Source organism: Aptenodytes forsteri, unplaced genomic scaffold, assembly GCF_000699145.1.
Source record: "Aptenodytes forsteri isolate BGI_AS27 unplaced genomic scaffold, ASM69914v1 Scaffold8, whole genome shotgun sequence".
Classification (NCBI taxonomy): domain Eukaryota; kingdom Metazoa; phylum Chordata; class Aves; order Sphenisciformes; family Spheniscidae; genus Aptenodytes; species Aptenodytes forsteri.
In genome coordinates, this window is record NW_008796218.1 from 864,291 (window position 1) to 881,404 (window position 17,114).

The 17,114-nt window shown below is 48.7% G+C and overlaps 3 protein-coding genes across 63 annotated transcripts in view; 2 read left to right on the forward strand and 1 right to left on the reverse strand.

The window, feature by feature from the left end:
* The window catches only part of LSP1 (lymphocyte-specific protein 1), a 50,377-nt gene extending 46,571 nt beyond the window's left edge, over positions 1 to 3,806 (forward strand). Inside the window, 1 exon segment of the mRNA XM_019474497.1 lies at positions 3,645 to 3,806. The gene's annotated coding sequence lies outside the window, so the exon portion shown is untranslated.
* LOC103906706 (proline-rich protein 33) overlaps positions 1 to 14,969 on the reverse strand; it is a 49,458-nt gene extending 34,489 nt beyond the window's left edge. For 2 of the 12 annotated variants that reach the window (XR_658021.2, XR_658019.2), the window contains exons 1-2: positions 14,732 to 14,951; positions 8,822 to 8,957 (exon numbers count right to left, since the gene is read on the reverse strand). Coding sequence is in view for 2 of the 12 variants with exons in the window: in XM_009288681.2 (XP_009286956.1) it covers positions 837 to 896; positions 8,822 to 8,842 (81 nt within the window). In the remaining 10 variants the exon portion in view is untranslated. Of the gene's footprint in view, position 1; positions 312 to 836; positions 897 to 3,900; positions 5,224 to 5,657; positions 5,681 to 8,821; positions 8,958 to 14,731 lie in introns of those variants that run through there. The other 10 variants (XR_658026.2, XR_658025.2, XR_658023.2 and 7 more) reach the window with 9 other exon arrangements.
* A 984-nt stretch (positions 14,970 to 15,953) lies between these two features.
* The window catches only part of TNNT3 (troponin T3, fast skeletal type), a 32,309-nt gene continuing 31,148 nt past the window's right edge, over positions 15,954 to 17,114 (forward strand). For 49 of the 50 annotated variants that reach the window (XM_009288685.2, XM_009288693.2, XM_009288687.2 and 46 more), the window contains exon 1: positions 15,954 to 16,061. The gene's annotated coding sequence lies outside the window, so the exon portion shown is untranslated. The remainder of the gene's footprint in view (positions 16,062 to 17,114) is intronic. The other variant, XM_009288738.2, reaches the window with a different exon arrangement.

Here is a 17,114-nt window from a genome sequence, read left to right on the forward strand (position 1 = left end):
AGAAAACACAAAGCTTAGAGTTGGCATGGGCTTAGCCCTGGGCTAGACTCTGAAGTATTCATACGTAAGGCCTCTTCTTCCTCTCTCCAAAAGCTATGAGTATGGAGTCAGTATCATGTGAGAAGAGCATCAGTCTTGGTTTCCTTAGTCTCCCAACGTAGCCTCAGCCAGTCTCGAGGGTGGTGTGGCAGGGCAAGAGATGTACTGGGAGGAAGCTGTATTGCCAAACCTGGACCCCTCCTGCTCCTGGTGTTAGCGCAAAATCCAGTGAGAGCTCTTTGGGACCCCAGATGTTCATGTCTTGGCAAGTCCTAACAGGATTTGGAAGGCAATGTCAAGAGAAACAGAGCAGGTCTGAAATTTTGAAGCTTTGAAACATTCTCCAGAGGCACAAATCAGGAATATTTCATGGCTTTCCAAATTCCAGTTATTAATACTCTGATACAATGTTATGTACAACAGAACAGCCATAAACTACATGTGTCATTTGAGTCAAAGTCAACACTGGCCTTGATTGATTTCAGCTGGCAGAAAGACATCCCTGTGTCCTGGTTTAGGCAGGGATAGAGTTAATTTCCTTCTTCACTGCATCAAGCACAGCGGCAATCTTGTCTTTCTGCACTCAATTTAAGATAAAACCTAGTTTTCTCTTTCCCTTGGGGAGCATTGCCACTGTCCTCCCTGTATCGCCCATTCTTCAGTGAAACAGAAATGGGTTGTGGTTGGAGTTGGGTCTTATCCCCAGTGGCAATTGCAGCTGGACCCCCTTTGGCCAACACTATGCTGCTCCTGGGTGGATGCGCAACTGCTTTTCCCACTCTCTGTTGCTAACTCACCACCATCTCCTCTTCTTTCTGATGAGCACCAGTCAGATTTCCTGTAGTCAAGCTAAGAGTCTGTGTTGGGGATAGAAAGATAAAACTAGTCTCAGTTCTCCTATTTCTCTTCCTGAGCAAGGCTGGGAAACACCAAGCACCCAGCCTCTGACCTGCCATGACTCTTTGGAAGCCCCTAAAAAGAAATCTGACTCTGCCCTGGCTCTCACTTGGCACAGAGTGGCTGAGTTTTGCTATGAAATGAGGCATAAATCACTGAGCCCCTTAATCCCTGGTGCTGGATGCAACGGAGCATCCTGAAATGAGGAAGAGGAGGTGGGGTGATGTCAGGGTTGCTCAGAGGGGCTATTGCATGTGCTCTGCTCAGTTTCTGGTGGCTCCCAACCCATTCTGGTTACTGTGGGTGTGTAGTGTGATACCTACTGTGTGGGAAAATTATCCCGAATAAAACTCTCAAAAGTGCAGAACAGCTATTTGAGCTTGAGTGCCTGGTGTTGTCTTTGGGCTTGCATTGCTGCTGTCAGCACTGGGCTGGGAAGCTGACCTGTACCGAGCAAGCAGGTGGTGTATCTGACAAAACTGGTTGTGGATGGGGGCAAGAAGGATGACTCTTAAAAAAAAAAAAAAAAAAAAAAAAAAAAAAAAGGAAGAAGAAAAGGATTCACTTTCTTCGCTCGTTAACTTACTTGCTCGGCAGCCGCAGGGCCGGGCGGCGGGAAAGAGGTGGCATGTGGGGCACAAAGCCTTCAAGGTCCAGCCCTCACCATGGTGGTTGAGCTGTCCTCCAGAGCAGAGGCTGTGGTGGGGGCAGGATCTGGGCAGTGTCTAGCAAGTAGTACGCTGCTATCAACTGATGCATTTATTTCGGCTGCAGGCATGAGAAACCTCCCACTGTTTTCGCGAGGGGCTCGGAGGGGATTTGTGCCAGCTGGGGGTGACAACTGTTGGGCATTCCCAGTGGCTTATCAGCTTCATGCCTTAGGCACAAAGCTGGGATTAAGACTTGCTCTATTCCAAGAGCTACTCTTAGAAACAAGTCTGCACCAGCCCAAAAAAAGGCTGAGAGCCCATTCCTGCATCATATACCTGCTCTCTTCCCCAGCCCTGTGAATATTCTAGATTATTCTGGGTCAGGAAGCCAAAATGCCTCAGTTGGAGAAATGCATACTTGCTCTTGCAACACTACTCTGGTTCTGTTTGTATAGGAATTGGTAATTGCTAGGGTGATTTTTATCTGCTGCAAGGTGAACTAGTACATGCACTTGATGTTAGGATTGATTGTGGCATGATTTCATCTGCCCCTGTTTAATGTGGTCCCGTGGACAGCCTGTACTACAAGATGAGCTGTGGTCTAGCAGCACTGGTAAGCCAGAATTATAAGGTTGACCTGCCTCAGGTTTGTTGTGTTGGGAATACTAAAGAGGCAGGGCAGTGAACTTCCCAACTACTGATCAGCTCTTTGAGTGTTTTCCTTGTCCTACGGACTGCTGCACCCCAGAAAAATGCAGCTTCCCACATGGGTCAGAGCAGGATCTTGCCTGGGATTTGCTGCAAACTGCCAGATGCTACTGGGGAGGGCATGGGGGTTCTTGGGGTGGGAAGTTGAGATATAATCTGCATGCACCAGGGAAACTTTCCCTCTGTTCCCAAAGTTAGAGGCTGCTTTGTGCCCTATAACCTCAAGATTTGTGGTCTCTTACAGTAGTCTGTGCTCTTAAAATCACTCTTGCTACTATCTCAGCATCCCTCTGACTTGAAACCTGCTGTGCTGTGGGTCTTGGAGACCTTGTGGGTGGTAACTTCCACGGCATGTGACTCTGCCAGAGTTTGTGTCTTTGACTAGTGAGGCAGAGAGGTACTAAGAAGACAGCAAAAGGAAATCAGATCTTTATTTGCCTTCCCCGTCATGCTTGGCTTTGTTTGATGAGTCTCCTTCAGAGCTTTGTGTGCTCAGGAGTAATTCTGCAACAAGCAAGATTTGTGACCATCTTCCCCCTTGCCATGTAATGAAGCAAAAGCAAAGGGGCAGATGGACTTGCTTTATTGCCAGCGGAAAGGCCAGAGCTGAAAACCCAGGGACAATAGGGGAAAATACCGCCTGAGAAACTTGGGTGGGTTTGTGATAAGCTGGGAGGAAATTGAGCTAGAAGCTGAGCCAAGAGGCTTTCAAAGGGTTAAGTTTCCCTGCTGCTGGTTGAGTGCCTGTGGGTGGAGGGAGGTCACCCACCCTTGGACCCCAACTTGTTCTCCTGGACTCTGCTCCATCTGCAGTCAACCCCAAACTGGGAATGGTGGGGACAATGTCAGCATGGAGGAGTCATTTATCATGCAATGGAAAAGTCATTTGCACACTGGAGTCCCTTGGCTGCACCAGCTGTCATGCACGGAGCAGATCGAGAGCTGCAGGAACCTGATACTACTGCAGATGGTCCCAAGTGGAGAGCTGCGGCTGCCAGGGCTGTAGGAACACACTGTCCGCTTCAGTGGCTTTCTTGGGCTTGAAGGAAACTTCCTAATCTGCTCCTTGGGAAGAGATGGCTGGGCAGGAGCACATCCTTCCCTCTGCCTGGGCAGTCGTGACCTCTGCCAGACGTGCAGCCCTCGGCATCTGCTCTGCCATGGGCACGTAGCACCGTTGGCTGTCCCACAGCACTGAAGCTTTATGGGCTGATTCACAGTGCTTTGTAGAAATGGGTGGGAGAAAACCACCTATAATTGCTAGACAAGATGTTACCCCTGTACAGCCCAGGGTATCGCTTGTGGCAGGCCAAATGGTATGCATAAACTTGTTGTTTTCTTGTCTTGCAGCTGAGCTTGGTCCTGGCTCGATGCAACCCTCAATGCCACTATTTCCTCTGCTCCACAGAAGATAATTGAAGGATGTTTCTCTTCTCCTGCCTGATGTCAGTCTGCTTCAGTACAGCCTGACTCTTCTCGGGGTGTGAGCAATACCCCATGCTGCCTCCAGCTGGATGAAAGGAATTAGATCAGCTGGCAAAACCCGTCCCTGTTTTAACCTTCTGCGTGACTCTTTGGCTTCTTTTTTTTACTTTTTATCTGGCTCTGCTATGGAGATGGGAGGCTGTGGCTCTGCTCCCTCTCTTCTTTCTCAAGTGTTGGAAGAGAGGGATCTGCTGCCCTGCTGAGCTGGCAGGGCTTTTGCTACATGATGAAGAATTTCTGCTTTTGTGGCTCTTGATGGCTGGGTGGTGGGAGAGAGGGAGCTCAATAGAAACCTTGTAAAAGAATCAGTGTTTGAAAGGAGGGCAATGGGCAGATCCTGAGCGTGAGGAGACTGCAAGGACCACTTCTCACCCTGTTGGTGCCAGCTGTGGGTAAAGTCTTCCCCTGTTTACAGTGCAGCGTCTGTCCCTCTACAACATCTGCTTTGAGGGACTTCCATCTACTCTGTACACCAAATCACATTCAACTTAGTCCTGTTTTTTTCTTTAGTCCCAGATCATCCTTTAATCACAGTTACGTACCCATGCCAAAATGTTCCTGCCACTTTTCTGTCTTGACGGGGACAATAGCAGCTTTGTTTCAAATTGCTGCTTTCCTCTCCCTGTCTAACATGGGTTGGAGGTCTCCTTTCCCAGGTGAGGAGTGCTGATCACTGGCATTATCTCCCTTCTTTGGGAAAGGGATTTGCTTGTTCTCTAACCTGTGGGCTCCAGTGCCAGTGATTGGAACACTTCTGAATGTCAGAGGTGGTGGGTGTGTTGATAACCTGCCTGCTATGCGCCTGGAGGTGGGCAGGATATCTGGGAAACAGCTGCTTCTCTTATGCTGGAAGCTGCCTTGGTGAAAAGGCATCCTAATGAGTTGTTTGGGGAGGTCAGGGCTTGCTGTGAACATGGGGAAACCGAGTCCCTAAAGAGGGGCGCTCTGGCCTTGGACCCGAGATATGTAAATCAGCTCCCAGGGCTGTTTCTGAGCTCTCCCATGTCTTTATACTTCATGGTGTTAGCATGTCCCCCATCCCTTCTTTAAAGTCTTATTCCTGCCCTCTTCCCATGTCAACATAATTTTTCAACTTGTTTCTGTTCTCCGGGAGGGAGGGCAGCTTCTCTCTCTTCCTGCATCAGTTTGCTTTCTGCTTAAATTTACTGTGTCCCCTGGATTTTTTTGTAAGCATTTAATAAAATTTGAGGAAGATGTTGTAACAATGGCAACTCTGAGGATTTTGTTGGTGTAGGAGTTCCTGCAGCAAAGCTGTTTTCCAAGACCTTGCAGCTCTCCGCTTGAGCGGAAAGTGGAGGAGAAGAAACATCAGGCTGAGTGACAAGAAGAGCTTGATGTATGCAGGAAAGGGGCTGTCTATGTGCCCCATTTAGGAGATCCTTGTCATCTTGCTGCATTCTTCATTGTTATTGGGGGTAATTAACTGTAAAATGAGAATGAGCAGTGTTTCGGTGAGAGATGGAGCAGCATGCAGAAGACTTCCTATGGAGTGATCAGCTAGGAGAAGCAGAGAGCTTAGCTCCCCAACTAATAGACCTGAGCAGTGTCACAGGCTTCAACCAAAATCACTGGTGATGTCAGCTATAAAAAAAAATAATCCTCTATAGCCTGCTTATACAGCTGAGATGAGGTCAATGTAGCTGTCTGTACAGGAACCCAGCACTCTAATGAGCTGACTACCCTATCTGGAACCATCTAATGGAAAACCTTTTTATGGAGGTGATCTTCCAAGTAATAACATTTCCATGGTGTAGAGACAGCAAATAGTTTGTGCTGTCCTTACCTATGCTTTCCTAAATTGTTAGGAACAGGAAAGTTCTCAGATTTCACTTCTTGCTTGTTGGTACCCTTGTCCTCTCCATCCTCTGCTTCAGCTGCTCCTGGAGGTAAGAATTCAAGGAGTCTGTGTTCCTCAGAGGGCACTGGGGAGCACAGACATGACCTGGCCCCATCTTCCTCCCTTCAGTCCTTCCTCTGCTGTGCTGGGATTTTTAAGTGAGGCCAGAGCAGTAGCAATGGGGTGTATAGAGATGTCCTGGCAAGAGGTGAAAGCAGTGCTACTGTGCCCTTGCATGCATGCAAACTGCCTGCACTAATTTATTTCAACTCTGTTCTGCAGTTGGCTGGTGGAAAGGATGGCCAGAAACTTCTCCTGTTACTATTCCTGTGCCCTGTGAGCTTGGAGAATGCAGAAAAGGCCCCAAAGGCTGCTTCTGTGAGATTCCTCCTCTAAGGAGGGTTAATTTGCAGGGCATATTTTCCCCACTTCAAGCCCATGTGGACCTAGATGTGGTTTCAACAGAAACAACTGCCATGATTCAGGTTCTGGCTGCAGCACAGAAGTGAGCAGGTTATGTGGAAACTCTCCAGGGACACCAGAGCACTCTAGTGGTGGTGAGGAACCAGGGAAAGACCTGGCTTGGAGCAGATGTGTGTAGCTCTTTGTAAGGTACCTATATCTGCCAGGGGATTTTTTCCACAATTAAATTAACTTTACAATGTGCTGTTTCTCATCCCAAAGTAACATGGTGTGCATGTGGTGGGGGGAGTGGCTGTGGGGTTACCAGAATGGTGAAAGACCCCCCAAAACAGGGATGCTGCAGCCCAGGTGCTCTGGGTGTGTATCTTGGGCAATGCCAAGAGGGAATGAAGGCTCATTTCTCCCCTCAGCAGCAAGCACAGGGTGTTGTGGCTGATTTCATTGCTCACTTCAGAAGAAAACGTGGCATCTGTGAAGCGCTTCAGCTCATCTCTTGCTAAAATGAAAAGCTCCTGCAGGTGAATTTGCTGTGGAGAAACCACTGTGCATGGTGGTGAAGTTATGCTGCAACCTTTGCAAAGCCAGCCTGCTTCCAGTTCTCCTGGGTGTCTCTGCATGTCGCTGGGACCTCCGTTCTCCTAGGGATGTGAAGAGTGCTCCTGGGGACTCCTCCTGCTTGTCTGAGTAAAGGACAGCAGGCTGTGCCTCTCTATAACAGTTACTGGTCTGGTCTTATTCAGTAGCTGGCTGCTCCCTGGCTTTCTTACATTCATTTTTCACAACATCAAACTCATATTTTTTTGCAGCATTGGCATCTCTGAGACTCATTATAAGACTTTAGCTTTATCTTCTCCTGGGACTGTTGCACTTTGAGTGTAACAAGGACAAACTGAGGCATTGAGAGTGTCTTGCTGCAGGACTGGTAGAGAAAAGCAATGCTTTCCTGGTCCCTGTATCTCTTGGCTGCCTGTGTTCCCTGTTCGGCCATGCTATCCCAAATTACCATCCCCTCAGCAGGTCAATGGTGCTTAAAGAGAGGGGCTTGAACCGCCATGTGGGCTCTCAGTGCTTTGACCTTGAGGCACACCTCAAGGTGTTGCTTCTTCCAATTTCTTCTTTCCCTGTCCTGTATGTTTAGATTATGCAGAAAGGGAATGTCCTTTTATATAGCATCCACTCTTAAATGAATCTTTGGGAGCTACGGTAATACTGAAATGGGCTGCTTGTCTGTCCGTAGCAGGCTTCAGGGCTGCTTTTTTTCCAACAAGCTTTAACAGATGATTCTACATGAGTATATGCGAGATGGGATTTAAAAACATGGCCCATGGCCATTGCAATGCCTATTTCCTGCAAGCCATAAAACAGCATTATTTAAACTTGGGGAAAACTTAGCTGATGGAAAACTCAAGTCTGTTTTGAATGTTGTGTCTTTATATAGCACTTGTTCTGCCTCAAGACTGGGGGTTAGACTTCATTTGGTTCTCTTTCCAGGCATAAAATAATTATAGGCTCATTTTTATGACCATCCTTATGTACATGAGCTGGCTAATTAACAGATCTGCGCAACCCTTGCTTGCAGCTCTGCACTGGGCCTCCAGTGAGGTGGTGAACACGAGGGTCTAAAGTTTCCAAATTACTTTCTTCCTTAAAATGTGTCTGCAATTTCTGCTCTTTGAAGGAAAGGTCAGACTCCGAGACACCTGGGCCTGAATGTCAGAGCTTCCCCTGCTGCCACCACCACCTTAGGGAAGGAAAATAAACAAGCTCTTTGAGCTTGGGGTGGCTATAAATAATGAGGCGGCAGCTGATATGCTACTGAACAAGGCTCTGAGGTTGGTCTATTGGTTATTCTTGCCAGCTCAACACACTTTTGCTAATGCTGTGTGATATATATATTTTAAAGCAGGTAAAGAATGGATCTGACAGTGACCAGAAGTGCAACTGGAGCTAGCATTTGCTTCAGAAATAACGGACCTGTTATAAGGATCCTGATAATGATAACGAGACAGACCACAAATGATTTCCCTGTGATTTTGCATTGGGTCCCCTGAGGGTTTTGGTTGCAGTGGAATAATTTGATTTAGATCATAAATTTCAGAAAGGTGCTTAATCTCTTCACAATAACTCTAAGTAATAGTGGTTTAGCAATGCTAAAGACATGCACTCTTCATTCTTCAAATAAATAGAAAAAAGCATCATGGGCTTGGGGCTTTTCAGGGTGATGGGAAGAACAGGGGGGGAGGTGGAAGCAAAGCAAGGGGAAAATATCATTGGAATTTATATGAGCAAGCATTTCAAAGCATGAAAGCAGCAAGGTGTTTGGTTGGCTAGGTAGTCCTTCCCTGAGGTTGTAGAGAGGCTGTGGGTGGCTGCTGTGAGCAGCTCGGCTGGTCTCCTGCCTTGCTCACCTCCTCTGGGGACAGCCCAAAACAACAGCTCCAGGCACTGGTCCTGGCTCCCATCCTGCTGCTCAGACTTTGTCCTCACTGTCTCATCCATTTAGGTGTAAATAGCCCGAGGATGAGCCCCTGGCTATGTCTCGAGTTGTCCAGCCTGATCCCTTATCTTCAGAGAGACATCTAGCCTAGATCTAGGGTGTCCAAGGAGGATCTCCCGAATCCCACAGGGATTGCGTCTTAGATGTCTAAAGCAGATGGAGCAAGCACATCTCCTAAAGCAAACAGCTGAGTGATGGAGCAACAGTCTACCACAAAAATCAGGAATCAATATTAACTGAAGAAAGATGAAATTCAGTACTTACTGATGTGTGATTTGTTTCCATCTGCAATCACTTGCATGTTGGATACATCATGTTACTCGGTTTGGTTTACAAAATTAACAGGTCATCGTTCCTTTGAGATCATTTTGGGTTCTGTTTTCTTGCAATTTTGAGAGCCCTGTAGGTAAGTTCAAAACATCAGATGGAAAAGAGTATTTACAGTAGCTAATAAGTACAAGAGGTTTCTCAAAAAATAAATAAAGTGACTCCTTTTTGAAAGCGTGAAAATTTCCATCAACTAAAATTAGCATGAAGAAGGGCTATCGAGTAACACTATTGCATGCTCCCAGCTTTGGCCCTGCAAAGTTTAGCATCTAAAGTGCTGGAGAGGTGAAGGGCAGATGATGGTGATGTTGCCAGAACAGATATTCTAGCAGAGTAGTTCCAGGCAATGAAACCAGTTGGAGGCTTTTCAAGTTTGCCAGTCAGATTTACTGTTTTGCAAAAGTCAGGGTTGCAAAATGCAAATTTGGAGCTGTGCTTTGATTGTTACCGTCCCCAGAGAAGAAGAGTGCAAATTCTGGCTCTGTCTCTGCTTGTTCCTGGTGAGGGATGTGCTGTATGCAGAGTGTGCAAGGGCAGAAAATGCTGCGCTGGGAGCAGAGGGGGTTTGGAGTTGATTGGTTTGTTGAATTTTGGTTAGGGGTTTGCGTGAAGTTTGACTCAAAGATAGGGGACTTTTGAGACTGCTAAAGAGAGCTGGTAAGGATGGCACCAATACCCGCCTTTGCCCTGGCCGAACGTGTGAGCTGCCCTAACGCCATGCAGTTATTTACCACCTCTTGGCCCCTGGGCATTTCATCCCCTTTTCCAGCTGTCATCCCAGTTTGGGCTTTGCTTTTTCACAGCCTTTCAGGAGCCTTTTAGTGTGGGTGCCAAGACAGCTGGTAGGTTAAATGTGCTTACAGGGAGATGGGGGTATGCAAGAGCAGTTTCTCTGGAGGTCTCCAAAGCAGCTTTACACCCGAGTTAAGCTTGGTCTGTTCCATCTGGCTTTTGGAATGCTGGTGAGCTATGCCAGAAAACCAACTCTGAAGGCAAAGTCTTGCTTCTTCTCCAATACCACCCTGCTAAGCCTTGTTGCTCATTGACCCTGTGCGGTAATGTATCTCTAATCTGACTTTGAGTCACTCTGTCATGGATCAAGATAGCAAAGCATTTCCCACATCCATTAGAGTTGTGGCCAGTTCTCATGGAAGGGATGCAGATGCATCTTTGGGTTGGTGTCGGAGGTGAGCTCTCCATTTGCTTTCTCCCTTTCTGTCTCCCTGATGACTGATGAGATCACACTTGGCTCTGCAGGACACACTGCTCCTTAGAGCAGCGCTGACCTGTGGAAGGATTGGAGGATAGGTGCTCAATCCTTCATGCAAATACCCTAATGCAATTAATTCCTCTTTGACTGATGACTTTAACAACTCAAAACTTCCATTGTCTTTTAGGCATGCTAGTGACTTTGTGTGTCTCTAACACTGAATATGTTGCTGGGAAAAAAACAGACAATAGCAACCAGAGCCAACCCAACTGGAAACTTAGAAAAAAAAGCCATTATGAATAAGAAAATTTCAACAGAATTTAAAAATGCCCAAGGACATGTTGTACCCTGCTCTACAACTGTCACCACTGAAACCACACCAGCCTAATGAGTGTATTTGCAGCATGCACTGTATGAATGACGCACAAGGCTGGCTTATGTTTGCATCCGATGCTGAAGTAGGAGGTGTTCAGATCCCTCCCTGTTTCTTACGCAAACATGTAGAGTTTCTGCTCTTACAGGCTAAGAGGAGATAAGACAGGGGCAGATTCTCCTACTGACTGAATTTCACAGAAGAGATGACACACTAGAGTCCTCCACAGGGGTGTTGATTGACTCCTTCCCTCCAGGTGCAAGGAGAAGAGCAGTATCAGGAAGGTGGATGGAGGTGTACATAGATAATAAGGTAGTTAGATAATTTGGTAATTAGGTAATAAGTGAAGGCTTGTTTGTTGCCCTTTATTCTCCTTTTCATGCCCCTGAACCTCTGAGATGTCATGGAGCCCCATCAGGAGAAGGTGTCGGCACCCTGAGGTTCCCCAGCCACCCTCCAGGACTCAGGTAGGTGAGCCCACAACCTGGCAAATACTTGCTCTCCCCTGTATCTGAGCGGCTGCTGCAAGAGGTGCATTGCTGTGCATGGCAAGCACTGCACCAGGTCTCTTCTAGCTGGGAGAGGGGGAGACAGGCTAAGGACCGAGATCCTGAGCCCAAATGCCAAGCGGGGATATTAGAGGAGCCAGGGAGGAAGCCCAGTCTTTGCTCGGCCCATTTGAGTTGTGTTTCAGATTCTTCAGGATCCCGTCATCGCCAGTAAAATGGCAGCAGTACGCTGATACTTAAATAGAGGAGCTGATTTTAAAGTTTAAGGCTATTCTGATCTCTGCTTGACCGGCTGTGTAAAACGGGTCATTGGATTTTAACCAGGAACAGAAAATAATTAATTATATATATATTCTGTCCTTTCTCTGAGCGTACTTCCTTAGTCACTATCTGATCAGCCTTTTTATTGGCAACTGCTTCAATTAAATTGGAAAGAGTGTTTTGGTGAATGTAGGGCATCTACTGTAACCTTGAACTGCTGTTTAAACCCTATCGCAGAAACCCTTTCTCTAGAGTGGGATAAAGAGAAGAAAGGAGGGGGGAAACTGGATAAGAATTTAGTTTTCCTTCCCAAATGGCTTTTGTGATTCCCATTTCCCGCCTGCCCTAAATCATGGTAAAAGGTTTATAATTGAAAGTGTCACAAAACAGAAAAACACATCCCCACCCTTCCCCAGTCAGCTTAATCAATACGTTTCCATGGATAACTTCAAGTGTTTCAGTGCTGATGTCTGTATAAGTGGACAAACACACCAAAACCAGAATAGCTGTATCATGCAAAAAAGTCAAAAGATGTTGTTTTGAAAGCATTCAAATATGACTTCAGAGAGGGGGAAAAAAAAAACCATTCAGACTGTGAATGATGGAACAACTCAAGTAAAACACATTTTCCTGGCAAACAATTTCACTTTGGATAACTTAACCATTTTCGGATGAAAGAAGGTGTCAGTGGAAGTTCCTCTGTAGCTCTAGCACGAAGGTGTAAGTGCAGAGTCATGGGCAAATTTGGGTGAGGAAGGACCTCAGGAGGTCCTCTGGCCCAACTTGTGTGCCAAAGCAGGATCCGCTTCGGTTTTAGATCACTTTGCTCAGTGTTGGGCAGTAGTTGGTGAATAAGGGATAGGTATCGTTTCTTTTCAGGAGTTAGATCTTTCCTGGGTTGTGAAAGAACACCTGTTTTATGGGAAGGATGTAGCTGATTTTATTTGCAAACTCTATAGTCTTTAATGAACGTGAAGCCGCAGGTAGGATTTCAGACTTCCAGGGCTGTAGAGGTTTTTAGATACATTTTTACAGTGCTTTTTCAGCTTGCTGTCTGGGCACCATCCAGCCGTAGGAGGCAGTGATCCATGGAAATGCTGCCCACTGACTGGTGTGCAATGAGCACAGGGGGTAAGGGTATAAAAAACCAGAGACACAAGTATTTGGCCAAAGTGCCCATCTTTACGCAATTTGTAAAATTATTGGGGCTAATGTGTGAACACTGTATTTAAAGTCATCTCCTGCCAAGTGCACTGGCTGCTGCAATAGGTCAGCCAACAGCCAGAAAAGATGAGAAGGGCTGATTACAGCTCCCCTGCAAGTTGCCCTGCTATGCCGTATATTCCTGTGGCCCATCTCAAATAACCAGTCTGGGTGCTCCTACCTACCAAAAAGAAATGCAATACTGGGGTAGGTTACCTAGTGGAAACTTCTCTAGATCTCTGCCCCAGCCTCTAGTTCCTATTCAAAGAGGAACACTGGTTTGCCGTATCCTCTTCCAGGTGAAGATGCTGTCACTTCAAAAGCATGCCAGGCTCTGGTCAGCAGGTGGAGGGACTTTATGCAGTTTAAGACCCTGGTTCACGTCTGTGACCTGCATGCATGCTCTTTTTGGCCTTGGGGCTGTCTTCTAACCTGGCAGCTGGTGAGAGAAGCTTTTCCAAAGACAGGTGCTCGCTGCACCCTCGCCTAACAAAATCTGATAGCTTTCGGAAGAAATGCAGCCACAGCCGGGATCATCTCTCTCTCATCTGGTCCATGCGATCAGTAGAGAGCACGAGGTAGTTGTTGGTGGTTTGCTAGCTCTCTAGGCTGGCATGGCTGCGCTGCAGCAGCTCAAAGGCAAGTCCAAGTACACTTTGCTGCTGATGCAGGGAGAAGAGATGATGTCAAGACAGCACAAAATATATATCCTACAGCAGGACAATCTACAGTAAAGAGAGGCAAGCCTAATGATGAAAATGTCGCAGGCTGTGAATGAAACTGGTGTGTGATGGCATCAAGAGGTGAAATAAGGACTAGATGTAGGGTACGTATGAAAAGCACAGGGTATGCGGCGAAGGCATGAAACAAGTATTTGACAGGATTATAGTTACGTGCCGAAGCGGATAGAGAGACCCACAAAGGGAAGAAAGGGCAAACATAAAATGGGCTATGGGGAATGAGCCTTGCTCGTGAACCAGATGATAGCAGAGCAAACGGAGGATGTGTGCATCAGATAAGCCCTCTTCCAGAGGGATAGAGCAGATCCCCTCGGTCCTGTGGGAAGAGGGAACCAGATCACGCTGGGACTGGAGACAAGATGCGCGACATGGACACAGGCGCTCTGACAGAGGCAGCCCGTAGGATGCACAGACATCCTTTGGGACAGTACTAAGCAGATGGGCCATGCTCACAGGAAGTGGTGACGGGGAAGACAGAGCATGGACATGATGCATAATGTAAAGACAGACATTGTCTGGAGCAGTTGCCCAACGTGTCCAGATCAGGAACTGAGCTGAGCACAGATGCGTGTGTACAGGAACTAAGGGGATGCTGCAGGGAGCAATGTTTGCATCTCACCTATTTGAAAATAGAGCTGCAGCAAACATCTGGTTACCTGTCCCTCCCGTAGCCTCATCAAAGTCACATTTTTCAAGATGCTTAGAGGGGAATTTGAGTGATGTGGAGCGCTTCCCTGCTGCTGGTGCACAAGCAGCATGGCTCTGGCAGAGGCTGTGCAATCCCGCAAGATGCTCATATTGCTCCTGCCAACCGACTGGCAGCAAACGGGTCAGACAGGACCACGGGGGCGTTCAGCCTTGCATCCGCTGAGAACCGCCCTTGTGTAAGCCCAGGCTTCACACGCACTTGCACACACACATTTCCTTTCTAACTGATTGATCCAATCCTCGGTGTGGGAGACCTGAGTCGCGATGTCCCATCAGCAGTGGGGACAGTCTATAACGGGCAAGCAGGTGAAGGAGGCTGGTGAATACCATTGTCAAACTGGGTCCACAGCAAACATAAAGGGAGAAACAGCTGGGTGACTCCCCTCCCACACATCCCTGCTCTGCTGCCAGTTTGGACAAATAAATACAGTATTTCTTGGAGATGTGCTCAGCTGGTGCAGCGCCCGAGGAAAATGAGCCAGTGGAAGACAACAAAAATGCTTGATGGTGCTGAAAATGCAGCATGAAGGCTGGTTTGCTGCGTTAGTGCTTTCAGCGGAGCTGGGCTGGGGGAGTGGAGGCCACAATACCTGGTCCAGCTGCGCGTCCCCATGCAGGTGCCACTCTCCTTGGCAGCACGGGGTGCCCACCCTGGCTCCCCCACCCAGCAAACTCCTCCTGGCTGAAGCCAGGGCACTGAGGATGGATGCACTGTCCCCCTCCCACCTAACAAGTTACAAAAGCATTGGCTCAAGCTGGGTTGCGGGAGGGAGGCGAGGGGATAAGCTGTCAGACAGCTGGAGAATACAAGCTGGAGAAGGGATTTTGGCTCGTGCATGTTACCTGGTAAATGGGAGGCTGCAGCGTTGTGCTCCTGCTCCACGGCTTTAAAAGCTTGTCTCTACATCTTCAGCTGGGGACCCTTTCCTGCAAGTAGCAGGGAAAGAGTGGGCAGGAATTGATCTGTGACCCAAGCCAAAAATATCGCCTACTCTGCAGCTCCTAAAGGTTTTCTCTGCTCCTACAGGCTGGGAGAAAGGGGGTGCTGGAGCTGCCAGGCACACTGGAGGGCATGCCCTGCACTGCCGGGGAGCCCTGCCAAGGGGAGAGGGGCGGGAGAGAGAGGATGGGGAGCTGAAGCCTGCGAGGTTTAGTGAAATGGAAACCGTGAGCCAGAGGGTTGTCCGAGGCACTGCAATCCTCTGCTGGCATAGCCGTGCAACTGCGGAGGGTGCTCGGGCGGCAAAACCCTTTTGGGCAGCTGGAGGATCCTAGATGGGGTCCAGCCACCTGGGGCTTGCCCTCTCTAAGATGTCCTTACTTAAATAATGCTTTTGTATTGTGCTAAGAAGGGCTCTGAGTGTGGCTTGAGGTCAGACAAGCTCTCTTGCTGTGTTCCTGCTCTCTTGCTTTTTGTTCCAGGTCTCCTCAAGCTCTGGTGTATGGCAGAGCCCTGGTAGTCTTAGTGAGAGGTGGGTGCGTGCCACACACCACCCACGCACAAGCACACATGTGATACATGTGCTACGTATGTCTGACTTCTCACGCACCCCGTGACTGCTCATTTCAAAGAGCATTGGACGGCAGAAGGTCCCCAAGCCCTCCGCAGGCTCTAACCCTACAGCGCAACCAAAGCCATTTACATGTAGAGGGGCAGCAGGGAAGAGCTCCTGCCCGGCCAGGAGAGCAGAAGCTGCTGCTCTGTGTTGAGATTGCAACAGCCAGGGTGCTACGACCAGGTTTTAAGCAGCGACCATGCACCACGGAGCTGCGGGGGCCCCGCAATTTGTTTCCGAGGTGCCTTTGCCTCAGATACCCCTCTTTAAGCTCTGCCTGCCTGGTGGGGTTGTAAATATAGAAACATAAGCCCTGGAGGTTTTTTTTTCCTCCAAACATGTCCCTCCCATCTTAGCATCATCTGTGCAATTCCTCCAGCTGCTCCTATACATGGTATGACCTTTTTTTCCCCCTTCCCTTGCACCCCCCTCCATCCCCCCCTGCCTTATCCCTGCTCCCTTCCCTGCCCAGTGCAGGGGGTCTGGGGCCAATCGGCTCCTCCAGACGATCAAATGTCACTATAAGTTGAGAGCTGCATCACCTTGGGACGCTCGCAGATCCCAGCCTGCCCGTCCCCTTCAGCAGGGAGCTTGGTGCTTCTCTCCGCTCCTCCCAGGTAAGCGGGAGCCCTGGCGAGGGAGGCTGACAGGGGGTAAAACCAGAGATGGAAAAGCATCAGGGGAGGGTTGGGGTCCACAGGATCCAGGATCCAGCACAGGATCCTAAGGAAAAGGCACTTTTCCTTCCTGGCTTTTGTTGAGCATCGCGTAAGGCTCGTGTCACTTGCAGAGATTCGGGTGCTCTGAACTCTCAAGTATCAGTGGTGGGAGAAAAGATCCTTCCAAAACCAAGGCCTGGGGCTGGGAGTGAAGTGACATCTCTTGAGGCATTTGGGAAAACTCGATCCAGCAGCAGGAGGGAAGTGCTGACCTTCCCTCCTCTGTCACCCGGAGAAAGGGACGGCCGAGGCAGGAGGGATGCAGGGCAGGACCATTGGGGAGCTGCCGGCAGGTGAGGAGGGCTGCAGTGTGTGGAGCTAGAGGGAGACCTGAGAAACACAAATGTGATCATGGAAAACTGCCCCCTCCCACGGAAAAGAAGAAAATTGGGAGAGAATCCCCCTGTGTGCACGGAGGGGCAGGAGGAGGGGGTTAAATTCAGAGCGGTAATGGGATGCTCCCTGTATGCACAGCTTCAAACACCTGCACTTTGCTGGCCTGACCACTTAGTGCAGGTGAATCTCCCCTGTGTGGGGGGCATATCCCCCACCAGCCTGCAGCTGCCCCATGGGGCAGAGCTCCTCGCTGCTGGGGTGGGGGGCAGTATCCTGCAAATGCAGAAGTGTCACCAGCACAGGTGGCTTTGATGCCAGCGATTTGGGTGGGAGCCGTGCCACTGGTGTGGGGGAGCTCCAGCGAGGCCATCAGCAATTGCCGGGGCAAGTAGACGTCCCTCGTGGGCGCAAGACCAGGGGAAAGGCAGGGGCTATAAGCTAAACATGGTCGTTGTCTTTTAGTCCTCTGTCTCAGCCTTGTTCCTAGCAAACTCCATGAAGGGATCTGATGGATCATATCACCCCAAAGACAAGGATAAAGGGTGCATTTTGGGGCAGGGAATCAGGATTTTGCTTTGTGCTGGTGGAGCCTGCAGCAGCACTTGGGTCCTGCTA